Genomic DNA, 23,297 nt, shown 5'->3' on the forward strand with positions numbered 1-23,297 from the left:
TGTAATTTTATGAGATATTTCATGCTAGTTGCCAAATGATGGTTCCCACATGTGTTAGGTGACTCACATGGGCTGCTAAGAGCTGATCATTGGAGTGTATATACCAATAGTACATACATCTAAAAGCTGTGTATTGTACGAGTACGAATACGGGTGCATACGAGTAGAATTGTTGATGGAACTGAACGAGGATGTAATTGTAAGCATTTTTGTTAAGTAGAAGTATTTTGATAAGTGTATTTAAGTCTTTCAAAAGTGTATAAATACATATTAAAACACTACATGTATATACATTTTAACTGAGTCGTTAAGTCATCGTTAGTCGTTACATGTAAGTGTTGTTTTGAAACCTTTAGGTTAACGATCTTGTTAAATGTTGTTAACCCAATGTTTATAATATCAAATGAGATTTTAAATTATTATATTATCATGATATTATCATGTATGAATATCTCTTAATATGATATATATACATTAAATGTCTTTACAACGATAATCGTTACATATATGTCTCGTTTAAAAATCATTAAGTTAGTAGTCTTGTTTTTACATATGTAGTTCATTGTTAATATACTTAATGATATGTTTACTTATCATAGTATCATGTTAACTATATATATATATATCCATATATATGTCATCATATAGTTTTTACAAGTTTTAACGTTCGTGAATCACCGGTCAACTTGGGTGGTCAATTGTCTATATGAAACATATTTCAATTAATCAAGTCTTAACAAGTTTGATTGCTTAACATGTTGGAAACATTTAATTATGTAAATATCAATCTCAATTAATATATATAAACATGGAAAAGTTCGGGTCACTACATGTGCAACTAGAACATACACTGCACAATCAAATGTCTTAATGGTGTGAAATATTTGGCTCTTGGCCAAGATCAAGTTGTAGAGGAGAATATTTATGACTTGCACTTGATCTAATGCGAATTAATGTCGCAGCATGTGAATTTGCATGACTCCATATAAATATTGGGAGTTTTGTACTCATTATCAATTGTCTAGCTAATAGTTGAAAGCGTTTAATCATTGATTCAGCTAAACCAATTTTTATTTTTACTTTTTATGCACAAGAGTCACTGGATGTTCAACAACAATCCCTATAGATATATAATAATCATTAAATGCTTGAGATGTTAACTCACCAGCATTATCAAGTCTCACCCTTTTAGTGGTGTAATCGGAAAATTGCTCTTAATTAAATAATTTGAGCAAGAAACTTTCCTAATGTCACATTTCGATTTGATAATAAACAAATATGAGACCATCTGTTAGATGCGTCTATTAGAACCATGAAATGTCTAAATGGTCCACATGGTGGATAAATCTATCCACATATCTCACCTTGAATTCTTTAACATTTGTGATTCCTTTTCTCAATATACTTTTCATTAATCACCATATGTGCTTTCCATTAATCACCATATGTGTTTTTTCATCATATATCCTTTTTACCATATGCGTTTTTAATCATATGCGCTATGTTTTTTTTTCACCATATGCGCTTTTAATCATATGCGCTTTTCATCATATGCGCTGCGCTTTTCATCATATTCGCTTTTTATCATATGCGCTTATCATATGCGTTGCGCTTTTCATCACATGCGCTTTTCATCATATGCGCTTTTATAATATGCGTTTTTTATCATATGCGTCTTTTATGTGAATAGTAAATTAATTAATTTCGTTTTACTATTCATATGAATTAATTTTGATTTACTATTTTGTTAATTGAGTAATATATATACATCATATATATATTTTATTTGGTGTATATGTGTGTGACTCCGAAGGCTCAAATGAATTTGACCATATAGTTATATGTTGTACCTTGCACATTAATTTTCAGTAGAAGCTTTAGATGCATATTTTTTTTTTATCAAAAGCATCTTCGGTATACTATGATCTCATATTTCTTCAAGAATCTGTCATAATTTAAATAACATATGTATGACTGTTTATTTTTGGGAAATTGTTTCAGGTATTTTTTATCTTGCTAATAATGCACTCTCAAATTTGTCTACCCCTTCTAATTTGATATTTTTTTTTTCATTATTGAATTATTTATATATCAACTTTCTGGTGCTCCAAATTTCATTTTCGTTTCACAAAAAAGTAAATAATAAATTCCTTCAGTTGTTTATGTCCATGATAGAAGAGGGGAAATAGTAAATATAAGTTTTTAAGTAAATAAGAGCCTGAATTAATTCGACAATGTCTAAATGTTTTCATCACTTGATGAACAATTCTATTGAATCAAATGGCACACTTCATCAACTCATATTCACATGTACGTAACATATAATGTATTTAGCTTCCGACTCTTGTGAAAAAGTAAAAATTAAAAGATTAGTTAATAGTATACCATACAGAGTATATCACATTATCTAAGAAGATATAACATGATCAGCCCTACTTCAATTGTTTATTAATTTATATTAATTAATATTTGATCAATAATTATACTCCAATAATTTATAATCTATAATTTAATTAACTTGAACGACATAAGAGCTAGCCGGCCTTATCCGGTCGTGTAACGCCAAAAACTTTGTTCACCGTTTTCAAATGATCCTATTTACTGTTACCATTACTAGATAGCAATATGAATAAGTAATTATTACTTTCTCCATTAATTAACATACAACTTTTCATTTAATATTATTATTTCCCCCAATTATTATAATATTATATATATATTTAAATTATCAATTTTTAAGAAAAATAATTACTCCATACGGAGTAAAAAAATAAATGACACCACAATTCAGCCTCATCTAATACATTCGATATTTTGATCAATTATTTTGTAAAAACTCTCTAGTCTGTTGGAGGTTGAATTGAGATTTCGTGTAGGGTAAAATAATCGATAGCCGGATAAATCACTGAATCGTGGTATCATTTTCCGAAAGTAATTATTCGACCCTTATTGCCTGGGTTACACGAATATCACTTTGGGATAAGACAGAGATTAGTTATTGTTATTGGCAGTAAACAAGAATTATTTTGCATAAGAGTATTAAGGTGTTTTTCGTATTGATCGGAATTAATCTCGACCCATGGTACCGTGTTATCAAATGACGTGTTGCGTACATAAAGTACTGTGTTGTCAAATGACGTGTTGTGTACAATCATGAGGTCTTATTAACATAAATATAAATGTTAGTGAAGTTAATAAGAGTTAGATTACAGAAAATATAATTCAGGCGGTATAACCGACCATATATAACTTAAATAACATAAATATAAATGTTAGTGAAGTTAATAAGAGTTAGATTACAGAAAATATAATTCAGGCGGTATAACCGGCCATATATAACTTAAATAACATAAATATAAATGTTAGTTATGATGATAATAATATTTATCTTAGTAATAAATAATAGAAGATATTGTTAAAGAATTTTTTTTTTTTTTTACCTTGATTAGTATAGGTTTAAGAAAGAAGTAGAAATAAATAAAATGAAATCATGTTCAGGTTGTAGATCGGAGACCGATCTATTCAAATATGCGATTTTAATTTGAAGAAATTGAAACAATTTGAGTAGATCTGCTCTAAGGACGAATTTCGAAGCTTTGTCCGTTATTGGCAAGCTTAGGTTCGAAGCTTTTCCATAAGATCTCCTCAATTTTTTTTATGGAATTGATTTGTTGGACAGTTTTTTTGCAAACAAGCTACTAAACATAATCTTCTTATATTTGAAGCAAATTTTATATACTATACAAGATTTTCAATGTTTTTCTTTACTTTATACATTATTTGAAATCTTGAAGGAAAGATGTTTTTACCTTGATTAGTGACTTGCTTGCTTAGATAAACCTTAATTATACGGAGCACTTCGTGCTGATAACGTGTTATAATTCAGTAGGCTTATAACTACCTTTAGTGGTTATAAGAACAAAGAGAGAAAAAAAGAGAGAAGAAAGAGAGAAGAAATATTGATATTGATATTTCAAGATAAATGGTACACCTTAAATGGCTACCATACATGTCTATTTATAGTGTAAAATATTACTATGCAAGCTATACAAAGTTGACTAAAATTTATCATCCATATGACTTTTTGTACTCATATTATAACAGGTTCAAGGGTATATGGGCTAACATTGTTTCTTCTTTCCAAAGTGCGAAGGATCGGGGTTTGATCAAAATTGACATTTTATGAATGAAAGTTGGCTCCAAAAGTAGTATCTGTTGTTGAAGGACAACTGGCGTGGTGATTGATTATTAAAGGACAAGTACATCAGATTGTTCCATTTGGATGCTAATGAGGATTGCCTTGTTGCTGATCGATGTATAAACGAAGAATTGGTTTGATGTTTGAAGAGACCTCATATTGGTTACATAGCTCTTAGCTTGGTTCATCAACTCACATCGGAGTTGGGCCATTTGGTTTCTCATGATGCACCCGACTCTTGGCAATGGAAATTTAATGAAGACGGATGATTCACGGTAAGCGGCATTAGATCATATGTAGATGACCTCATGTTACCTTCTACCAGCCACATCACACAGTGTTCTAATCTCGTTCCACGTAAGATTAACATCTTCATTTGGAGGTCTTTTGGAGGTTAGCTTTTGACCGGTTGTCAACTTATTCTTTCCAAAAAAGGTTTAGGGATGGAGTCTTTTAGTCACGTATTGTTTGATTGTGATGTAGCTGTCGACTCGTAGCTATGCCAAACGTGCATACATGGGCCGATTGGCTAAATTGGTACAAAGAGTGGTGGGTTGCGCTAGAGATGAAGAACAAATTAAATTGTATGTTATTGTTGAATCTACATCTACATTATGGCATATATGGATGTCTATTTACTTTTCACTTAATTATCTATTTCTGAAAATTGTTATTTTTTGTCATTTAAATTAAAAATTCATCAGTTTTTAGGAAACATAGAATTAAACACCTATTTTATTCAAGATAGTGATATTTTCAAATTCACTTTTGATAGATCCACACTTGTTTCACATTATTTTTCAATAATACCCTTAAATAAATTCAAACATAAAAATTGTGCAACCCATTATTTAGGGGTATATTAGTATTTCTTGTGGATCTATCAATTTGATGAGTGGATATATTATCAACCTTCCATTAAAAGTCAAATAAAAACAGGGTCAAATTCAGAAAAAAGTAAACAAACCTTTAAATAAATTCTTAAGCTAAATATATAATCGTCACATACAAATTTAATGATTAAATTCTCAACTTACCTCCATTTTTTTGAAACCATAAAACAAAAAGTTATCCAACCCAGATGTTTTGTTTGTAATGCTTTTGTTTTTATTATTCGAAGATTACGTGGATAGTCCCTATATATTTTGATTTTTGTAGTTTAATTAGTAGATAATTACGTGGATAGTCCTTGTAAATATTTTTAACGAACTCAATTAATCTTTGTTAGGGTGAGGGATGAAATTGGGACTTTAAAATGGTTTTAATGATAAAAAAATGCAGAAAATAAAATACAGGGATGAAACGGAAAAAAGTGAAAAATACATGGACTAAATGGGTTGTCATAAATATATATTTTTTTATGTGAGCGGGACGCCAATATTTACCCTGTCAAAACCACAAATCTCATTTTTCAAATCTCTTCTCAAACGGTTTCCTCTTCATTCAGTCGCAATTATAATCTAGGGTTTTGTAAAATTAGGGCAAATTAATACAGAGATACATAAGCAGAATAGAATCATGAGCGCTGTAAATCTAACAAATGTTACCGTGTTAAGCAATCCAGCACCTTTTCTTAGTCCTTTTCAGTTCGAAATCTCATACGAGTGCTTGCTTCCCCTCAAAGACGGTAACTTTTTATTCTTCTACGTAACTTTTATTTACTAATTAGCTTCACTGGTGGATTATTATGTTGTTTTGTGCTTCTGAATTGTTTAATTTTATCTTATTTTGCGGTTAATGTCTTGCTTATGTGCATATTTGTGACTAATTAAGCTAGAACTGATTAATGACGTATTGATATGATGATTAGAGCTAAATGTAACTTCTGTTAATATAAGATCTGTGTTTAATGTGCTCTATATTGTTACAAAGATGTATTTTGTATTATTTCTGTAAATAAATTTATATGTTTGATATGTATTTTGTTTAACATAATGTATATAATAGCTAATTTCTAAGAATAATTGTTGAAATAGAACCATTTTTTTGATGAACTACATACTTTTTAAAATTATGTGTCTTGTATGCAGTAAAGTTTTTAAAGAAGATTTTGTGTGAAAATTTGCGGACCATGTTTGTAGAAAATATGTGGCCTAAAGGTTTGTATGGTGAATAGTGAAGACTATTTGTTTTTATGTTTGAAAAATAACTTAATCCTGTCCGCAACAAAGCATTTTTCTAAGTATGCGAGTTTGCAGACAAAATAAGACATTATTTTATCAAATGTCTTCAAAAAAAACAAACAGTTTGCAGTTTACGGGTGCGCAGACAAAAGACATAATAAGATATGCGTACTGAAAAACAAACCACACCTCAGTTACTTATTTTATTTCATGTGTTTTTTTTTTTTTTTTTTTTCTTCTTCTTGGGCTTGCAGATTTGGAATGGAAACTGACTTATGTGGGATCTGCTGAGGACGAGACCTACGATCAAGTTCTTGAAAGTGTGTTTGTTGGACCTATTAATGTTGGCAACTATCGTTTTATCTTTGAGGTAACCTTCAAGATTTTATAGTTTCCATTTCTTATTCGTGGTTGATATTGTTGTATATTATGAATCATATGTAAAAATTCCCGTGTTGGCTTTTTTAGGCAGACCCTCCAGATGCATTGAAAATCCGTGAAGAGGACATAATTGGAGTTACGGTTCTGCTATTGACATGCTCGTATATGGGTCAAGAATTTGTTCGAGTCGGATATTATGTAAACAATGATTATGAAGATGAACATTTGAGAGAGGAACCTCCTCAGAAAGTATTAATAGACAAAATTCAAAGAAATATTTTGGCTGATAAGCCTCGAGTCACGAAGTTCCCTATTAATTTTCACCCGGAGAATAATGTTGACCAATCAGAACAGCAGCCTGATCATACGCCCGAAATCACAACCGAGCAACCATTTGAAAGTTTGTTGACTGAAGAAGTGAATCTTGCTAAATGTGAAACCAAAAGTAACGATGGAGAAGAAAGATCTAATGTGCCAGATCAAGTGCCTGCTCTATTGTCTACTTGAAGGTTAAATATGATGGTTAAGTTTTTTTTTTCGTATGTGTTTTCTTATCAAGAACAAAACATGTCATAGTTATGATGGTGATGATGAATTTTTATATTTACAGTCTTAATGGTATGAGTTGTGATTTTTTCTTATAGTGCATTTGCAAATATGTCAGATGTCATCCCATACAGACTATGTGATTGTTATGAACCATCATCTACATGTTTAAGTCGTTGAGTTTTGATATCCTCACAAGATGTTAATTGCAACCATGCTATTATTGACGTAGTCCCTATGTTATTATTAGTGCTGTTAATGTCGTTTTTGTGACTAAAATGTTGTGCATAGGGTACTAGGGAAGTTATTCTTCAAGATTGATAGAGTTCTTCAATTGTTTTGCACTTTGTTCCTTAACTGCTGATGTATATTTTATCTCGTACATCAGGATAAATCATGGAGGTTATGAACAATGATAAGTGATATTTGAAAAATAAATGGTTATGACTTATGAGTAAAACATGAGGTTAAGTTGGGCTCTTAATGATATTTTGTAGTTATATTTGTGTGACAATAACTTTGAGACAAAAATAGTAAGATGCACATTTTTTATGGGATGAGAGAGTATATTACTATCTACCGGGGAGCTTTATGAGGGCAAAGAGTGGCCCTCGACCCTCCTAAAATTTGAGAAACTAGTGATATTTATAGTTCTTTAAGTTACAGATGTTTGGACTTTTGAACTAACTTAAACTGGAGTACATATGAAAAAATTCACATCCAAAATGTTGAAGGGTTGTAGAATTCGCATTATTAACAATTAATTGCACAAGTTCCATTAAATCACCTGGTTACATTATATTATTATATTATTATATTATATTATACCTACATACTAAAAGGCGTTGCGGATTCCGTCGTTTCAGTTATATCAGATTGTCGTTTTGAGTTTGCGTTCACACTACAACCGGTCCCTCAACTTCGGCTTCATTTACACAATTATATTATTATACCTACATACTAAAAGGCGTTGCGGATTCCGTCGTTTCAGTTATATCAGATTGTCGTTTTGAGTTTGCGCTCACACTACAACCGGTCCCTCAACTTCGGCTTCATTTACACACCGCCTCCTCGAGTTTACACTTTTTCAAGGGTAAAAAGCGTAAATATATAATTTTATTACAATAAAAGAAACTAATTTCACCCTAATTTTTAACGGGCCCTATCTTCTCGCTCGGTACGAGTTAAATTTTTCCGAGACCACCGTTCAACTTGAAAAAAATATGACGAACTCAACGGGACTAACTACGCGCGAAATGTACATCGTTAAAAAAATACTAAATATTTCGGGCTATATTTCATATCGCTTGGTGCGAGTTAAATTTTTCCGAAATCATCGTTCAACTCGAAAAAATCTAACGAACACAACGGGACTAACTACGCGCGAAACGGACATCGTTAAAAAAAAACTAAATATTTCGGGACATATTTCATACATATACATATACATACACGTACAAAAAACAACTCAACCTATTAAATATATTAGGTACCAAACAACATATATCCAAATTCGACCGCGCGTTATATCAGATTGTCGTTTTGAGTTTGCGTTCACACTACAACCGGTCCCTCAACTTCGGCTTCATTTACACACCGCCTCCTCGAGTTTACACTTTTTCAAAGGTAAAAAGCGTAAATATATAATTTTATTACAATAAAAGAAACTAATTTCACCCTAATTTTTAACGGGCCCTATCTTCTCGCTCGGTGCGAGTTAAAATTTTCCGAGACCACCGTTCAACTTGAAAAAAATATGACGAACTCAACGGGACTAACTACGCGCGAAATGTACATCGTTAAAAAAATACTAAATATTTCGGGCTATATTTCATATCGCTCGGTGCGAGTTAAATTTTTACGAAATCATCGTTCAACTCGAAAAAATCTAACGAACACAACGGGACTAACTACGCGCGAAACGGACATCGTTAAAAAAAACTAAATATTTCGGGACATATTTCATACGTATACATATACATACACGTACAAAAAACAACTCAACCTATTAGATATATTAGGTACCAAACAACATATATCCAAATTCAACCGCGCGTTGAATACAACCGCAGCAACGCGCGGTCGAATTTTTTTCTAGTTATGTACATTTGAGTAAAAATACTATCTTTATGAGTTCATGGACTATAGTTATCTTTCATTTTGACTTCTGCAAATATCCAAATATAGTTTTCAAAATCAAGATATTATAACACTTTTTAATACCTACAACAAATTGCTGAAAAGTTCTTGAAATGGCACACTTGTTGGTCTCATTGATTTCATTCATAAGGTTGGTTTAGACTATATGCATTTTGTCAAATGTTAATTTGGTTTTAAATTAATTTTCCTAAAATTGTTAAGTATGTTAAATAACAGCTGAGACTCTGAGCTATAGATCTCAATGCAGACATGCTTCTTGGTTGCAACAAAACAAATCCGGCTAACACCATGAAGGTCAATGGTATAGGTCAAGTGGGTTTAGGGTGAGCAACATGGGTCAAGCGGAACAAACAATTGGTTGATAATGGTGATCGTGTTATGTACCAATAACAAATAATAATTTTATATTCTAAAAACACCATCATTGTACATCTATATGAAGTTTATCTCATTCTATGGCTACACAAATTGGTGTGCACCCAAGGATCAATCTGGGCTCGACCCACTTACTTACCAATGAGCTTAACGGTCCACGCACCACCAAAGTAAAGACCCAAGAGGGGTCCCGCCAGAAGCATCTGAGTTAAAGGATCAGTTGATGGAGTTACAATAGCAGCTGCAACAACTGCACCAACTACTACGTATCTCCATACCGATAACATTTGATTACCTGTCACTAATCCAACTTGTCCTAGTAGAAGTTGTATCACTGGCACCTAAATACATAAAATAAATAAATAAAACAAAAATAAGAAGAAGAAAAAAATAAGAAGAGAACAATGTAACAATTGTCTAGTTACATTTTGACCTTTGAGGTCAAAACTATTATAGTATGAACAAATTGATTCTATATGATCTTGTTAGAAGTTATAGGAGCAATCTTTATGTTCTTGTACTACTCATAAACTCTTCCATCCCAAAATAATCATTTTGACTTTTGAAGTCTTTTTTTTTCAACCTTGACTTTAAATATTTTTGTTTGTGTTATATAATACTTGATGAAAAATATATCAATGAATTCGTGTTTAAAATCCAGTCCATTCATGCAAATTTCATCAAATAATATATAACACAAACAAAAATAATTTAAGTCAAAGTTAAAAAAGACAAACTTTCAAAAGTCAAATGGGAGGATTATTTTGGGACGGAGTGAGTAATATGTTTGGTTCTATCATACTATTTCCAATATCACACGAATTTTTATTTCAAGGATGAACATTAGTCTATTTGAGGTGAAGATTTTGACATTGAGGTCAAATCAACTGTATTCATATGCATTGCTCAAACTTACAAATGTAACGTAGAATTATAAACGCACACCAAAGATATAACTAAACAGTTCAAAAATTCATTGAAACTGGTATGTCTGATTTCATAACTCACACCAACAATAACCTGAAATAAATAAAAGTAATACCTGGAAAGACAATCCTGTACTGAACATGAGTACCAAAATGAACTCGAAGTATTGATCAATCGACCACAACGATTCAACAACACCTTCTGCATAGTTAACAAAGAAATTTAAAGCAGCCGGAGTAAGAACGATGTACGAAAACACGATCCCGGTGTAGAAAAGTATTGACGATCCAAGAACAATTGGAGCTAAAAACTTTCTTTCTGATCTTGTTAATCCAGGTAGAACAAAAGCTATGATCTCATATAGAATAACTGGGCTACCCAAAAGAAGTCCACAATACCCCGATACCTGCATACCGAAACATATAATTATTCTTGATACATATTTCGATTCACACATGTAGTAAAAAGCTAAAGAACTACAAGACTAAGCATATGTCTTAAATTTGTGTCTTGGTTTGAAATGTAGATGTATATATTTTGCAATATATTTAAGTCAAGGTTTGAACTTTTTTTGTTCCCTTTCGGGCCCGAGTTTTTGACTCCTTTGCGAGCAGACTAATCTCGAGGCGACAACCTGCTAAAGATGTACACGAATAAGCATGTATCTTGAATTTGTATCTTGGATTGAATTGAAAGGTAGATGTATATATTTGCAATAAATTTAAGTCAAGGTTTGAACTTTTTTCGGTTCCCTTATGAGTCCGAGTTTCCGACTCACTTTGCGAGCAGACTAATCAACATGTTTATGATACAACGAGAATTTAAGTCAAGTTGAGATTGAGACATGTATGTTGAGGCAAGTGAATAAGGGGTTGAATAGTAACCTTTATAGTGGTAAAGAAAAACTCGCCGGGAGCTAATTGTAGGAACCGGACACCTTGAGTTCTAACAGGAGCTTCAAGAATCATTATAAGATCCTTCGAGTACACAAAACATCCTAAAATGGCAGCCCCAACTGCCATAACCGACACAAAAATCCTCTCTCGTAATTCTTCAAGATGATCAAATATTGTCATTTCTTTGTCTTCAGGTAAAAGCTCTTTATCCGGGTATAAAAAATTATAAAGAGCACTTCCGTTAGCTGAATCGTTATCCGCGAATGCATCTTCTTGGATGTTATCAGCAACTTCTGAGTGTAAAACAATAAAAAATTAGTTAAGTTTAATATGAAGGAACGAAGTTGACACAATCCCATTTCTTTCCATTGGTCACATAAGTTATATGGTTAGGATCCTAATAACCATCCATGACTACAAAGTAACTTATGAATACAAACTAACTGTAACAGTTGTGTTCTTAAATGTCATGACTCATGAGTCATGACCTTATAGAACTAGCACTTTTTTTGTAATAAAATAAACCATATAAATAGCATAATTCAAGATAATAAGCTTACATAACACCATTCAAACTACCTATTGTCTAATACATAAGCCTACCATCAAATCATGATAAGATAAGATTATAGTATATACCAATATCATTAGAATAAGCTGAAATGAAGATTCCCTTACAAATCATGCCAAGTACAACAATTCATAAACCGAATTCATTAAATAAGAACAAAAAAAGCATAATTTAAAGTGATTGCAACTTATAAAAGTATATTATAAGAATTGGGTTATGCAACTTACCAGGCCTATCTTCAACAACAGCTCCTGAACCTCCAATTCCAAGCCTATTTTGCATATCCCTTACATCTTCAAGAGCAAAGCAAACAACTTTACTAAACTTTGTTTGCCTTTTACTTGTGAGATTAAAAGGGTTTTTTCTTTGATTGATTTGCAAAGAAGGTGTGTAATTTGTTCTTGAATTTACACAATTAAAGCAGCTGTTTGTGCTGAGATTAAGATTGTAGATGAGGGTGTTAGTGCTCCCCATTTTTCTTGATTCAGTTCTAAAAATTAGTAATTTTTTTTTTGGGGGGTTTACTGAATTCCTTGAAATGATTCAGAGGAGATTGACTGGTCCTTAATTTTACACCTTTTATTTATAAATTTGATTTGATGATTTGATTTGATACTGATATTTTGGAGGTAGGAAAAGCCTATGGTGTATGTTAGCACAACAACCATTCTGTTCTTAGCGTGCGCTATGAAATTCTCTCTATAAAAACTGTTTATACACCAACCCCTTATGTTCAAAATATTAGGATTCTTACCCCGTGTACTTTCATAAAAGTTCTTACCACTACCTCCAAGATTAGCCATTTATTTAACGACAGTATCAGCATCACTCAGAGAGGACTTAACCACTTTGTTAAAAGGTTAGTTTTATTTAAATAATAATAATTTAATTACAATTGAAGAACAAATATTTATTAATAAAACACTTTAGGAGGATTTTTTTTTTTTTGAAAAGCAAGATAATATAAATGTTATCTTGCTTTTCAAAAAAAAAAAACACTTTTTTGTATTAAAAAAATTAAAATATTTATTAATAAAACACTTTTTTGTATTAAAAAGATAAAATATTTAACATCTATAATGGCCTATTTTTATTTCTTATGGGCCTTCTAAATTGTTTGAGACGACCTTAAGTTTTTTTTGTCTTGCTTGTTGACCAATTTCATCCAAATATCTCGGACACGCAACATGCACGACACTCCTTGCTTGTTGCGTGTATTATGTTGAACCCTATCTGATAAGATTTCATAATAATCCTTACATCACATTTAAGTGACATATTTTGACTTTTAATAGTTTTATTTGTTTTATATAATATCTGATGAAAATAGTATGCATCAATTGAGTTTTAAATCTGCTTCTTGGGTATAATATTCATCAAATATTATATAACGAGTGCATGGTTACCCGTGCGTTGCTGCAGGTGAAGTGAAAATCGTTGTACAAAAGTATATGTTTCCCTTTAAAATATTTTATCCGTACTGTGCTTAACAAAAACTAAAAAAAATAAAAAATCAGTTAAACCTATCACATCCGCATAATATAATCTTTTTATAATTTAACATATTAAACTCACATAATTTAATTGTTTAAACGTAATATAAAAATAAACAATACTCCTTTTAGAAACAATTTAGTTATATAAAATCAGCTCATGTGTGTGAATACCATGTGTAGACGTAGTATAAAAATAAACAATTTCCCTTTTAAAAACATTACCTATATACATGAAACATAGTATCAACGAGGATAAAGAACCGCGCTTTGCTGCGAGGTGGTTTTGATTGGTTAACGGTCGTTGAACTTCACGTTTTAAAAACGGTTATAAGTCGTTTGGAAGATTTTGGTCGGTTAACAGTCAGTTAATTTAACATTTAAAAAATAGTTAACGCTCGAGTAGCTAAATGTTTAAAAGAGTGAAAAGAAAAGGGGGATGATATCGGCTAAAAAGTCATGTTTTTCACCCCGGTATTAAGGCCCAAAAACAAGAAAGATTCGAACTTTATCGGAAAAATACCCACTTCGTCAGTTAGAATTGAAGAACAAGTAATTATGAAGACGGTGCAAAAAGAATCAAGAGAATCGGAGCTAAAACGAATATTTTAGAGCGAAAACGGTGAAAGACAAGAAATCAAGTTACGATCTAGGGAATCAGCTGTAATGACCCGAACTTTTCCATGTTTATATATATTAAATGAAATTTATATTTATATGATTAAGTATTTCCAACATATTAAGCAATCAAACTTGTTAAGACTTGATTAATTGAAATAGGTTTCATATAGACAATTGACCACCCAAGTTGACCGGTGATTCACGAACGTTAATAATTGTAAAAACTATATGATGACATATATATATATATATATATATATATATATATATATATATATATATATATATATATATATATATATATATATATATATATATATAGTTAACATGATATTATGATAAGTAAATATATCAATAAGTATATTAACAATGAACTACATATGTAAAAACAAGACTACTAACTTAAGGATTTCGAAACGAGACATACAGGTAACGATTATCGTTGTAACAACATTTAAATGTATATATATATATATATATATATCATATTAACATATATTAATACATCATTATATCATGATAATGTAATGATTTAATATCTCATTAGTTATAATAAACAATGGGTTAACAACATTTAACAAGATCGTTAACTTAAAGGTTTCAAAACAACACTTACATGTAACGACTAACGATGACTTAACGACTCAGTTAAAATGTATATACATGTAGTATTTTAATATGTATTCATACACTTTTGAAAGACTTCAAGACACTTATCAAAGTACTTCTACTTAACAAAAATGCTTACAATTACATCCTCGTTCATTTTCATCAACAATTCCACTCGTATGCACTCGTATTTGTACTCGTACAATACACAGCTTCTAAATGTATTTACTATTGGTACATACACTCCAATGATCAGCTCTTAGCAGCCCATGTGAGTCACCTAACCATGTGAGAACCATTATTTAACATCTAGCATGAAATATCTCACAAAATTACAAACTAATGGAGCCTATATTGCTACTCCATATTCACGTGAATGTTAGGTACCACACACACATACACTTTGCAATTTTCTTGAATCAAATTACTCTCTCTAAAGTGTTCTTTGTTTGTTCTAAGTATTCTTCATTATCTTCAACAAAATCTAGCTCAATCTAGTTCATAAATCCATACATAAACCAAGTTATAAAACAACTACTCAAGAACACACCAACAACACTTCCAAGTTTGCTAGCTTACTTCCAATCTTGCAAATCCACTTTGAGTGATCATCCAACCTCAAGAAATCTTTCTTATTTACAGTAAGATATCTTTATAATACAAGGTAATACTCATATTCAAACTTTGATTCAATTTCTATAACTTTAACAATCTTATTTCGAGTGGAAATCTTACTTGAACTTGTTTTCGTGTCATGATTCTACTTCAAGAACTTTCAAGCCATCCAAGGATCCTTTGAAGCTAGATCTATTTTTCTCAATATTTCTAGTAGGTTTATCCACAAAACCTGAGGTATTAATGATGTTCATAACATCATTCAATTCATATATATAAAGCTACCTTATTCGAAGGTTTAAACTTGTAATCACTAGAACATAGTTTAGTTAATTCTAAACTTGTTCGCAAACAAAAGTTAATCCTTCTAACTTGACTTTTAAAATCAACTAAACACATGTTCTATATCTATATGATATGCTAACTTAATGATTTAAAACCTGAAAACACGAAAAACACCGTAAAACCGGATATACGCCGTCGTAGTAACACCGCGGGCTGTTTTGGGTTAGTTAATTAAAAACTATGATAAACTTTGATTTAAAAGTGGTTCTTCTGGGAAAATGATTTTTATTATGAACATGAAACTATATCCAAAAATCATGGTTAAACTCAAAGTGGAAGTATGTTTTCCAAAATGGTCATCTAGACGTCGTTCTTTCGACTGAAATGACTACCTTTACAAAAATGACTTGTAACCTGTATTTCCGACTATAAACTTATACTTTTTCTGTTTATATTCATAAACTTAAGTTCAATATGAAACCATAGCAACTTGAATCACTCAAAACGGATTTAAAACGAAGAAGTTATGGGTAAAACAAGATTGGATAATTTTGCTTGTTGTAGCTACGTGAAAATTGGTAACAAATCTATATTAATAATATCCTAGCTAACTCATATTGTATTATACATGTATTCTAATATATTATGTAATCTTGGGATACCATAGACACGAATACAATGTTTTGACATATCATATCGACCCATCTATATATATATATATTTCGGAACAACCATAGACACTCTATATGCAGTAATGTTGGAGTTAGCTATACAGGATTGAGGTTGATTCCAAAATATTATATATACTTTGAGTTGTGATCTAGCCTGAGGCTTGTATACACGAGGTCGTGGATTGATTAGAGATAACATATATTGCTTTATTTCCTGTACATCTAACTGTGGACAACTAGTTGTAGGTTACTAACGAGGACAGCTGACTTAATAAACTTAAAACAGTAAAACGTATTAAGAATGTTGTAAATATATTTTGAAAATACCTTAATATATATGTACATATTTGTTATAGGTTCATGAATCGACCAGTGACCAAGTCTTACTTCCCGACGAAGTAAAAATCTGTGAAAGTGAGTTATAGTCCCACTTTTAAAATCTAATATTTTTGAGATGAGAATAAATGCAATTTTATAAATGTTTTACGAAATAGACACAAGTAAATGAAATTACATTATATGGGTGAATGATCGAAGCCGAATATGCCCCTTTTTAGCTTGGTAGCCTAAGAATTTGAGAACAGACCCCCAAATTGACGCGAATCCTAAAGATAGATCTATCGGGCCCAATAAGCCCCATTCTGGAATTTGGAATGCTTTAGTACTTCGAAATTATCATGTCCGATGGGTGTCCCGGAATGATGGGGATATTCTATATGCATCTTGTTAATGTCGGTTACCAGGTGTTCACCATATGTATGATTTTTATCTCTATGTATGGGATGTATATTGAAATATGAAATATTGTGGTCTATTATTACGATTTGATAAATATATAGGTTAAACCTATAACTCACCAACATTTTTGTTGACGTTTAAAGCATGTTTATTCTCAGGCAATTATTAAGAGCTTCCGCTGTTGCATGCTAAAATATGGACAAGATTTGGTGTCAGCATGTTTGTATAATATTGTTTTAAAACTGCATTCGAAATTTACTTTGTTGTAACATATTAATATTGTAAACCAATATGTATTGGTAGTGTGTAAGTGTGATATTTTTAGATTATCATTTCTGGATAATCTAGGTGGTGTCCTTTTAACCTTGTCGATAAAAATAAAGGTTATGGTTTGTTTTAAAAACGAATGCAGTCTTTGAAAAACGTCTCATATAGAGGTCAAAACCTCGCAACGAAATCAATTAATATGGAACGTTTATAATCAATATGAACGGGACATTTCAGTTGGTATCCGAGCGTTGGTCTTAGAGAACCAGAAATTTGCATTAGTGTGTCTTATCGATTTTGTTAGGATACATTAATGAGTCTGGACTATGACCATGTTTTCTTTAAAAACGATTGCTTAACACTTTTGTTGGAAACTATATATTATTAACATGTAAATATTATGTGATATATTAACCTCTTAATGTGTTTGATATTGTGTGATAGATGTCTACCACTAGTACAAATCCCATCGACTCACCTAATAATAATGAAGAGTCGAATATATTTTGGGAAGATTTACAAATTCCTGAAGAAGAACCGGAAGAGGAGGAATCGGAAGAGGAGGAACCGGAAGAGGAAGAACCAGAAGAAGAAGAAGAAGAGGTTCCGGAGGAGGAAATATTGATACCTACAGTAAATCGATTAAATAAAAGAAAATCCTCAACCAACGGACCAAAGTTAAAAATGGTCAATGGTGTTTCCGTCGAGGAAGCAAAATATTGGGAAGATTACCAATTTTCCGATGAATCGGATCCCAATGAGGATTCCGATGATGTTATAGAAATTACCTCGATCCAATTTAATATAGCAAAAGAAAATAATAAGGGAAAAGGTGTAAAAATAGAGAAACCTGATTCCAACCCCTATGAACTTTATATGTATCGGCAACGTCCGTATTTCCTAAATTGTAACAATAACCCGGGAACCTCTAAACCATTGTGGAAAACGATGGCTCGTATTAGAGGAACACCATACATCCCTAGAAAATTAGGAAAACGAACCAAGTCCGAAGAAGAAGAAACCAGTAATTCAGATTAGAGGGTTGTAATCATGTTGTGTATTATATGTATTGTAGCGTGCTTGTACTTTTATGTTCTATGTAAAATTGCTTGTATTGTTTGTTAATTATCTTTTACGAATCTAATCCTTGTCTATTTTACAGTATAAAAATAAAATGGACGTTAAGGGTAGACAACCGAATATTTTAGAAGACCTACCAGAGGATATGATTGAGGAAATCTTGTCTAGAGTCGGTCGGAATTCATCAGCACATTTAGTTATGGCGAAATTAACTTGTCAAACATTTGAAAGACTTTCCAAAAATGCCTTAGTTTATAAAAGACTTTCCTTTGATAGGTGGGGTATATCACATTGGGGAGACCGTAGGTTACGCCGTGTTTTTTTAAAGCGTTAAATGCGGGGAACCCAAATGCAATTTTACGCTACGGGTTAAGAACCTATTTTGACTCAACATATCCCAACATAGGATTTCGTGAGTTAGAAAGAGCTTCTAACATGCAACATAAAGAAGCATGTTATACTTACGAGTTAGTGATGTTCGCTTCTTACCAAAGTGAGAAGAAGAACATCGGATTACAACATTTAAATAAAACCTTCCCACAAGTGACGGATTCAGTAATTGGGGTGAGAAACAAGGTTTTTAGATTATTACGGGGCTGTTGGACATTACGAAACCCTCGTCCTTTTGACGACATTACAACATGCTGCCTAGCCAATGGTCATAATGGTTACTTTCCACAAGACCAAGGATGGGAAGTCGTCTTAGTAATACCAGAATGCATGACTTGTTTCTGGACTTATGAATTACGTGTCTTTATTTCTTTTGCTGAACAACTTGCGTATTAAATAGAATTGCCTTTATAGCCGCCAAGTAGCAAAGTTATTATGTGTTATATTTCATCCTATATGTATAATAGTGGTATTGTAAGTTTGTAATTTTGTATAAAATTTGAACGCGATATTTTATTATAATCAGTTTTTTCATATAGAATTGTAGTAGTTGAATTGCATATTAGCTACTAAGTATGAACTTAACAGGTAGGTACTACCCGAATTAAAAATATAAAACGCTAATATGAAGAAAAAGCTTTTATAAATGAGTTCATACTATGGTACGAAATACTATTGACTACTCTTAAAATTCTATATGATTAACTTATTTCTTTTGGGCTATTTTTGAAGGAAATGGCACCTTCAACTCGTCAGAATTTGAACATGAGTGAGGAAGACTTCCGTGTTTTCCTTGCAGCAAACATAGCCGCAGTACAGGCTGCGATGCAAAATAACAATAACTCTGGATCTAGCAGTGGAACTAATTTCACAAGAAATCGTGTAGGATGCTCCTACAAAGAATTCACTGCCTGCAAACCTTTGGAATTTAATGGAACCGAAGAACCAATTGGATTGAAACGGTGGACCGAGAAAATCGAATCAGTGTTTGCCATAAGTAAGTGTACTGAAGAAGACAATGTTAAGTACGCTACGCATACCTTCATAGGTACTGCGTTAACATGGTGGAACACCTATCTTGAACAGGTAGGACAAAATGCTGCTTACGCACTACCGTGGTCGGTATTCAAGCAATTGATGAACGAGCAGTACCTTCCTAGAAACGAAGTCAATAAGCTCAAGGTAGAGCTTAGAGAGTTACGAACACAAGGGTTCGACATTACCACATATGAACGACGATTCACAGAGTTGTGCCTATTGTGTCCGGGAACGTTCGAAGATGAAGAAGAGAAGATCGACGCATTTATAAAAGGGTTACCAGTAAGGATTCAAGAAGATGTGAGTTCACACGAGCCCGCTTCCATACAAAAGGCAAGTCGAATGGCTCATAAACTCATAAATCAGATTGAGGAAAGAATTAAAGAGCAGGCGGCCGAAGAAGCCAACACGAAACAACTCAAGAGAAAGTGGGAGGAAAACAGTGACAAGAATCACCAGTACAACAACAATAACAATTACAACCACAATCGCAACAACTATCCCAACAACCGCAACAATAATCGTAACAACAATCGCAACAATAACCGCAATCCTAACAATAACTACAACAAACATCCCAACAACAACAACAACTACAACAACCGTTCCAACAACAATAACAATCCCAACAACAACCTCAATAACAACAACGGTAACAAAAACCAAAAATGACAAAGGTGTGAAGAATACCACCAGAATGAGTTCTGCAAGACATTTTGCACCAAGTGTAAAAGAACTGGCCATGGTGCGAAAAAGTGTGAGGTCTACGGACCAAAGTTTAACAGAACTAAAGGGACAAATAGTGCTGAAACAAGTAATGCCGCCTTTGTTTGTTATGGATGTGGAAAACCGGGCCACATTCGAAGTAATTGCCCGAATCAGGGGAATACTAATGGGCAGGGCCGCGGAAGAGTTTTCAATATTAATACGGCAGAAGCGCAGGAAGACCCAGAGCTTGTTACGGGTACGTTTCTTATTGACAATAAATCTGCTTATGTTTTATTTGATTCGGGTGCGGATAGAAGCTATATGAGTAGAGATTTTTGTGCTAAATTAAGTTGCCCATTGACGCCTTTGGATAGTAGATTTTTACTCGAATTAGCAAACGGTAAATTAATTTCAGCAGATAATATATGTCGGGATAGAGAAATTAAATTGGGGGATGAAACGTTTAAAATTGATTTAATACCAGTCGAGTTTGGGAGTTTTGATGTAATAATTGGCATGGACTGGTTGAAAAAGGTGAGTGCAGAGGTCGTTTTTTACAAAAATGCGATTCGCATTATGTGTGACGATCGCTCCAAATCCATATGGACGAACATGTCATTCATTGATTTCATTGCGAGGTATTTGATCTCTATATGATACATTTTGTAAACATTGCATTCTTTTGAAAAGGCACACCATAAATGAATATTTAAATCAAAGGTTTTCGACATATGATGATTTCTACATATAGACAATCACCATAAATAATAGTTTACAACAGTATTTCCGTTGACAATGCAGTCAAAATAAGATACATGGTGATGATTTGGTGAATGCAACGTCTCCTTGAAAAATATGTCATGTAAGACTCCATGCACATAGCTTGTTTAACATCTAAGCAAACAGCGGAAGACTCCTAGAAAACTTGAGAATAAACATGCTAACAAGTGTCAACACAAAGGTTAGTGAGTTCATAGTTTTAATGTTGCACATAATCTGTATATAAAGGTGGATCACAAGATTTCAGTTGTTTCATCCAGAAACGTTTATCAAAATATTCTACGAAATTGAGCACCCTGGTAACTAAACTTAACGTATATATAATTTGTACTCTTTGTATAATCATCTTAATAATACACGCAAACCAACGTGTACGCTTCTCAAATAGCATACGTCCGTTAAAAGGCTAGTGCTCTAGCTCGAACGGGGATATCAAGCCCTATGGATCCATATACTACTACTCGCGCCCACAAGTTCTTATAACTGGCAGTTACTAGTTACCAAAGCTAAGGGATTTTCGGTTTAAACTCTGTGTAGAATTTAGTATGTACTTGTATCCATTGCGTTTAAAATAAAGTGCATGTATTCTCAGCCCAAAAATATAGATTGCAAAAGTATTTAAAAAGGGAGCAAATGAAACTCACCTTGGCGGCATATAAAGTCGTTCACCAAAATGTGATCGAAACACGGATTACCAAATAACCGTAGATCTCAACATATCAATATTGAGATTCAATATTGTAGAAAAGTACGTAGACATAACGGAGATGATAACACTAGGTTTGACTTGCAAATAATACCCATGAATATTACCCATAACCTCCTTAGCAATAACCCATAATTTCCTTAGCTTTATCCCGCTCATAAAACTATTTTGAAAGTGACACGCTCATGACCTCGTCGTAGTATTTTATGTATAATACTAATAATAATACAAATACTACTAATAATAATAAGATTAATAATAATATTAATCTTAATAATAATAATAATAATAATAATAATAATAATAATAATAATAATAATAATAATATAATTAATAAATATAATACGGAGAAATTTTTAAATTAAAACAGAGGCAGATATCTCGAGCTTTATAGGTGTGGCCTGTCCAGGACTGCCATGCGATCACATGGCCTCCAAGACCATTTCCCATGCGATCGCATGGGATGGATTTCCAGCTCATGATCTTTTAACTTCTAGTTTGTCGACATATTTTTTAACTATTAATATAATATATTTAATTTATATGATTAATTATATATTATATTAAATTCACATGCATAGTTGACTTGTAATTTTTGTTCCGATAAGTCGTGCGTCGTCACTCGACTTATGTCCCGGTTCCGGTTTTTCAAACGTCCTATCGTATACTGAGAAAACTTGTACTTTACGTTTCGTGAATCGTACCTTTGTCAAAATATAGTATTAAATCATCCATAAACTATACCACTGTAGCAAATAGTGATTTTCAAAAACATTGTAGCATTTTGGGTACTGTAGCAATTTGAAAATGTTACTATCGTTTACTAAATAACTTGAAATTATATATATGTATATAGCTTTTTTAATATACATAAATCAGTTTTTAAATACACATTGGAAGTTATTTATAAACAAATTTTAATAATAAATATTTCAACTTATCATATATATTCAAATAGATATTTAAACCAATAAGTTTAATGTACGGTATCAAATAATTAATACATTGTTACCTTTTCAAGTTATAGTATATATGTATCTATTTACATATAATTGTTCGCGAATCGTCGAAAACAACCGAAGGGTATTTAAATATATAAAAGTAGTTCAAAAATTTTGA

The 23,297-nt window shown here is 32.1% G+C and overlaps 2 protein-coding genes across 3 annotated transcripts; one reads left to right on the top strand and one right to left on the bottom strand.

Moving 5' to 3' along the window:
- The first annotated feature begins 5,600 nt into the window (after nt 1-5,600).
- On the top strand, nt 5,601-7,343 carry LOC139848079 (probable histone chaperone ASF1A). Its single transcript, XM_071837805.1, has 3 exons — nt 5,601-5,825; nt 6,576-6,691; nt 6,790-7,343. Exons 1-3 carry the CDS (start codon nt 5,717-5,719, stop codon nt 7,207-7,209), a joined length of 645 nt encoding a protein of 214 aa, XP_071693906.1. The 5' UTR covers nt 5,601-5,716; the 3' UTR covers nt 7,210-7,343.
- A 2,446-nt stretch (nt 7,344-9,789) lies between these two features.
- Nucleotides 9,790-12,749, bottom strand: LOC139847557 (sec-independent protein translocase protein TATC, chloroplastic-like). 2 transcript variants are annotated; one of them, XM_071837241.1, is made up of 4 exons: nt 12,405-12,749; nt 11,595-11,896; nt 10,826-11,116; nt 9,790-10,124 (listed from the first exon to the last, which is right to left on the bottom strand). In XM_071837241.1, exons 1-4 carry the CDS (start codon nt 12,649-12,651, stop codon nt 9,915-9,917), a joined length of 1,050 nt encoding a protein of 349 aa, XP_071693342.1. In that variant the 5' UTR covers nt 12,652-12,749; the 3' UTR covers nt 9,790-9,914. The 2 variants fall into 2 exon arrangements, with proteins under 2 accessions (XP_071693342.1, XP_071693341.1); XM_071837240.1 differs by having other exon boundaries at nt 11,595-11,899.
- Nucleotides 12,750-23,297: the final 10,548 nt, after the last annotated feature.

The sequence above is a fragment of the Rutidosis leptorrhynchoides genome, chromosome 5, assembly GCF_046630445.1.
Source record: "Rutidosis leptorrhynchoides isolate AG116_Rl617_1_P2 chromosome 5, CSIRO_AGI_Rlap_v1, whole genome shotgun sequence".
In the NCBI taxonomy this organism is placed as follows: Eukaryota; Viridiplantae; Streptophyta; class Magnoliopsida; order Asterales; family Asteraceae; genus Rutidosis; species Rutidosis leptorrhynchoides.

Excerpts from the sequence above, each read along its gene's own strand:
- LOC139848079 (XM_071837805.1), top strand. The coding sequence starts at position 5,717 with ATGAGCGCTGTAAATCTAACAAATGTTACCGTGTTAAGCAATCCAGCA. Across the intron at positions 5,826-6,575 it reads CTTGCTTCCCCTCAAAGACG|ATTTGGAATGGAAACTGACT; the intron begins GTAACTTTTTAT and ends TTGGGCTTGCAG. Across the intron at positions 6,692-6,789 it reads ACTATCGTTTTATCTTTGAG|GCAGACCCTCCAGATGCATT; the intron begins GTAACCTTCAAG and ends TGGCTTTTTTAG.
- LOC139847557 (XM_071837240.1), bottom strand. The coding sequence starts at position 12,651 with ATGGGGAGCACTAACACCCTCATCTACAATCTTAATCTCAGCACAAAC. Across the intron at positions 11,900-12,404 it reads TGTTGTTGAAGATAGGCCTG|AAGTTGCTGATAACATCCAA; the intron begins GTAAGTTGCATA and ends TTTTACACTCAG. Across the intron at positions 10,125-10,825 it reads GTACAGGATTGTCTTTCCAG|GTGCCAGTGATACAACTTCT; the intron begins GTATTACTTTTA and ends TTATGTATTTAG.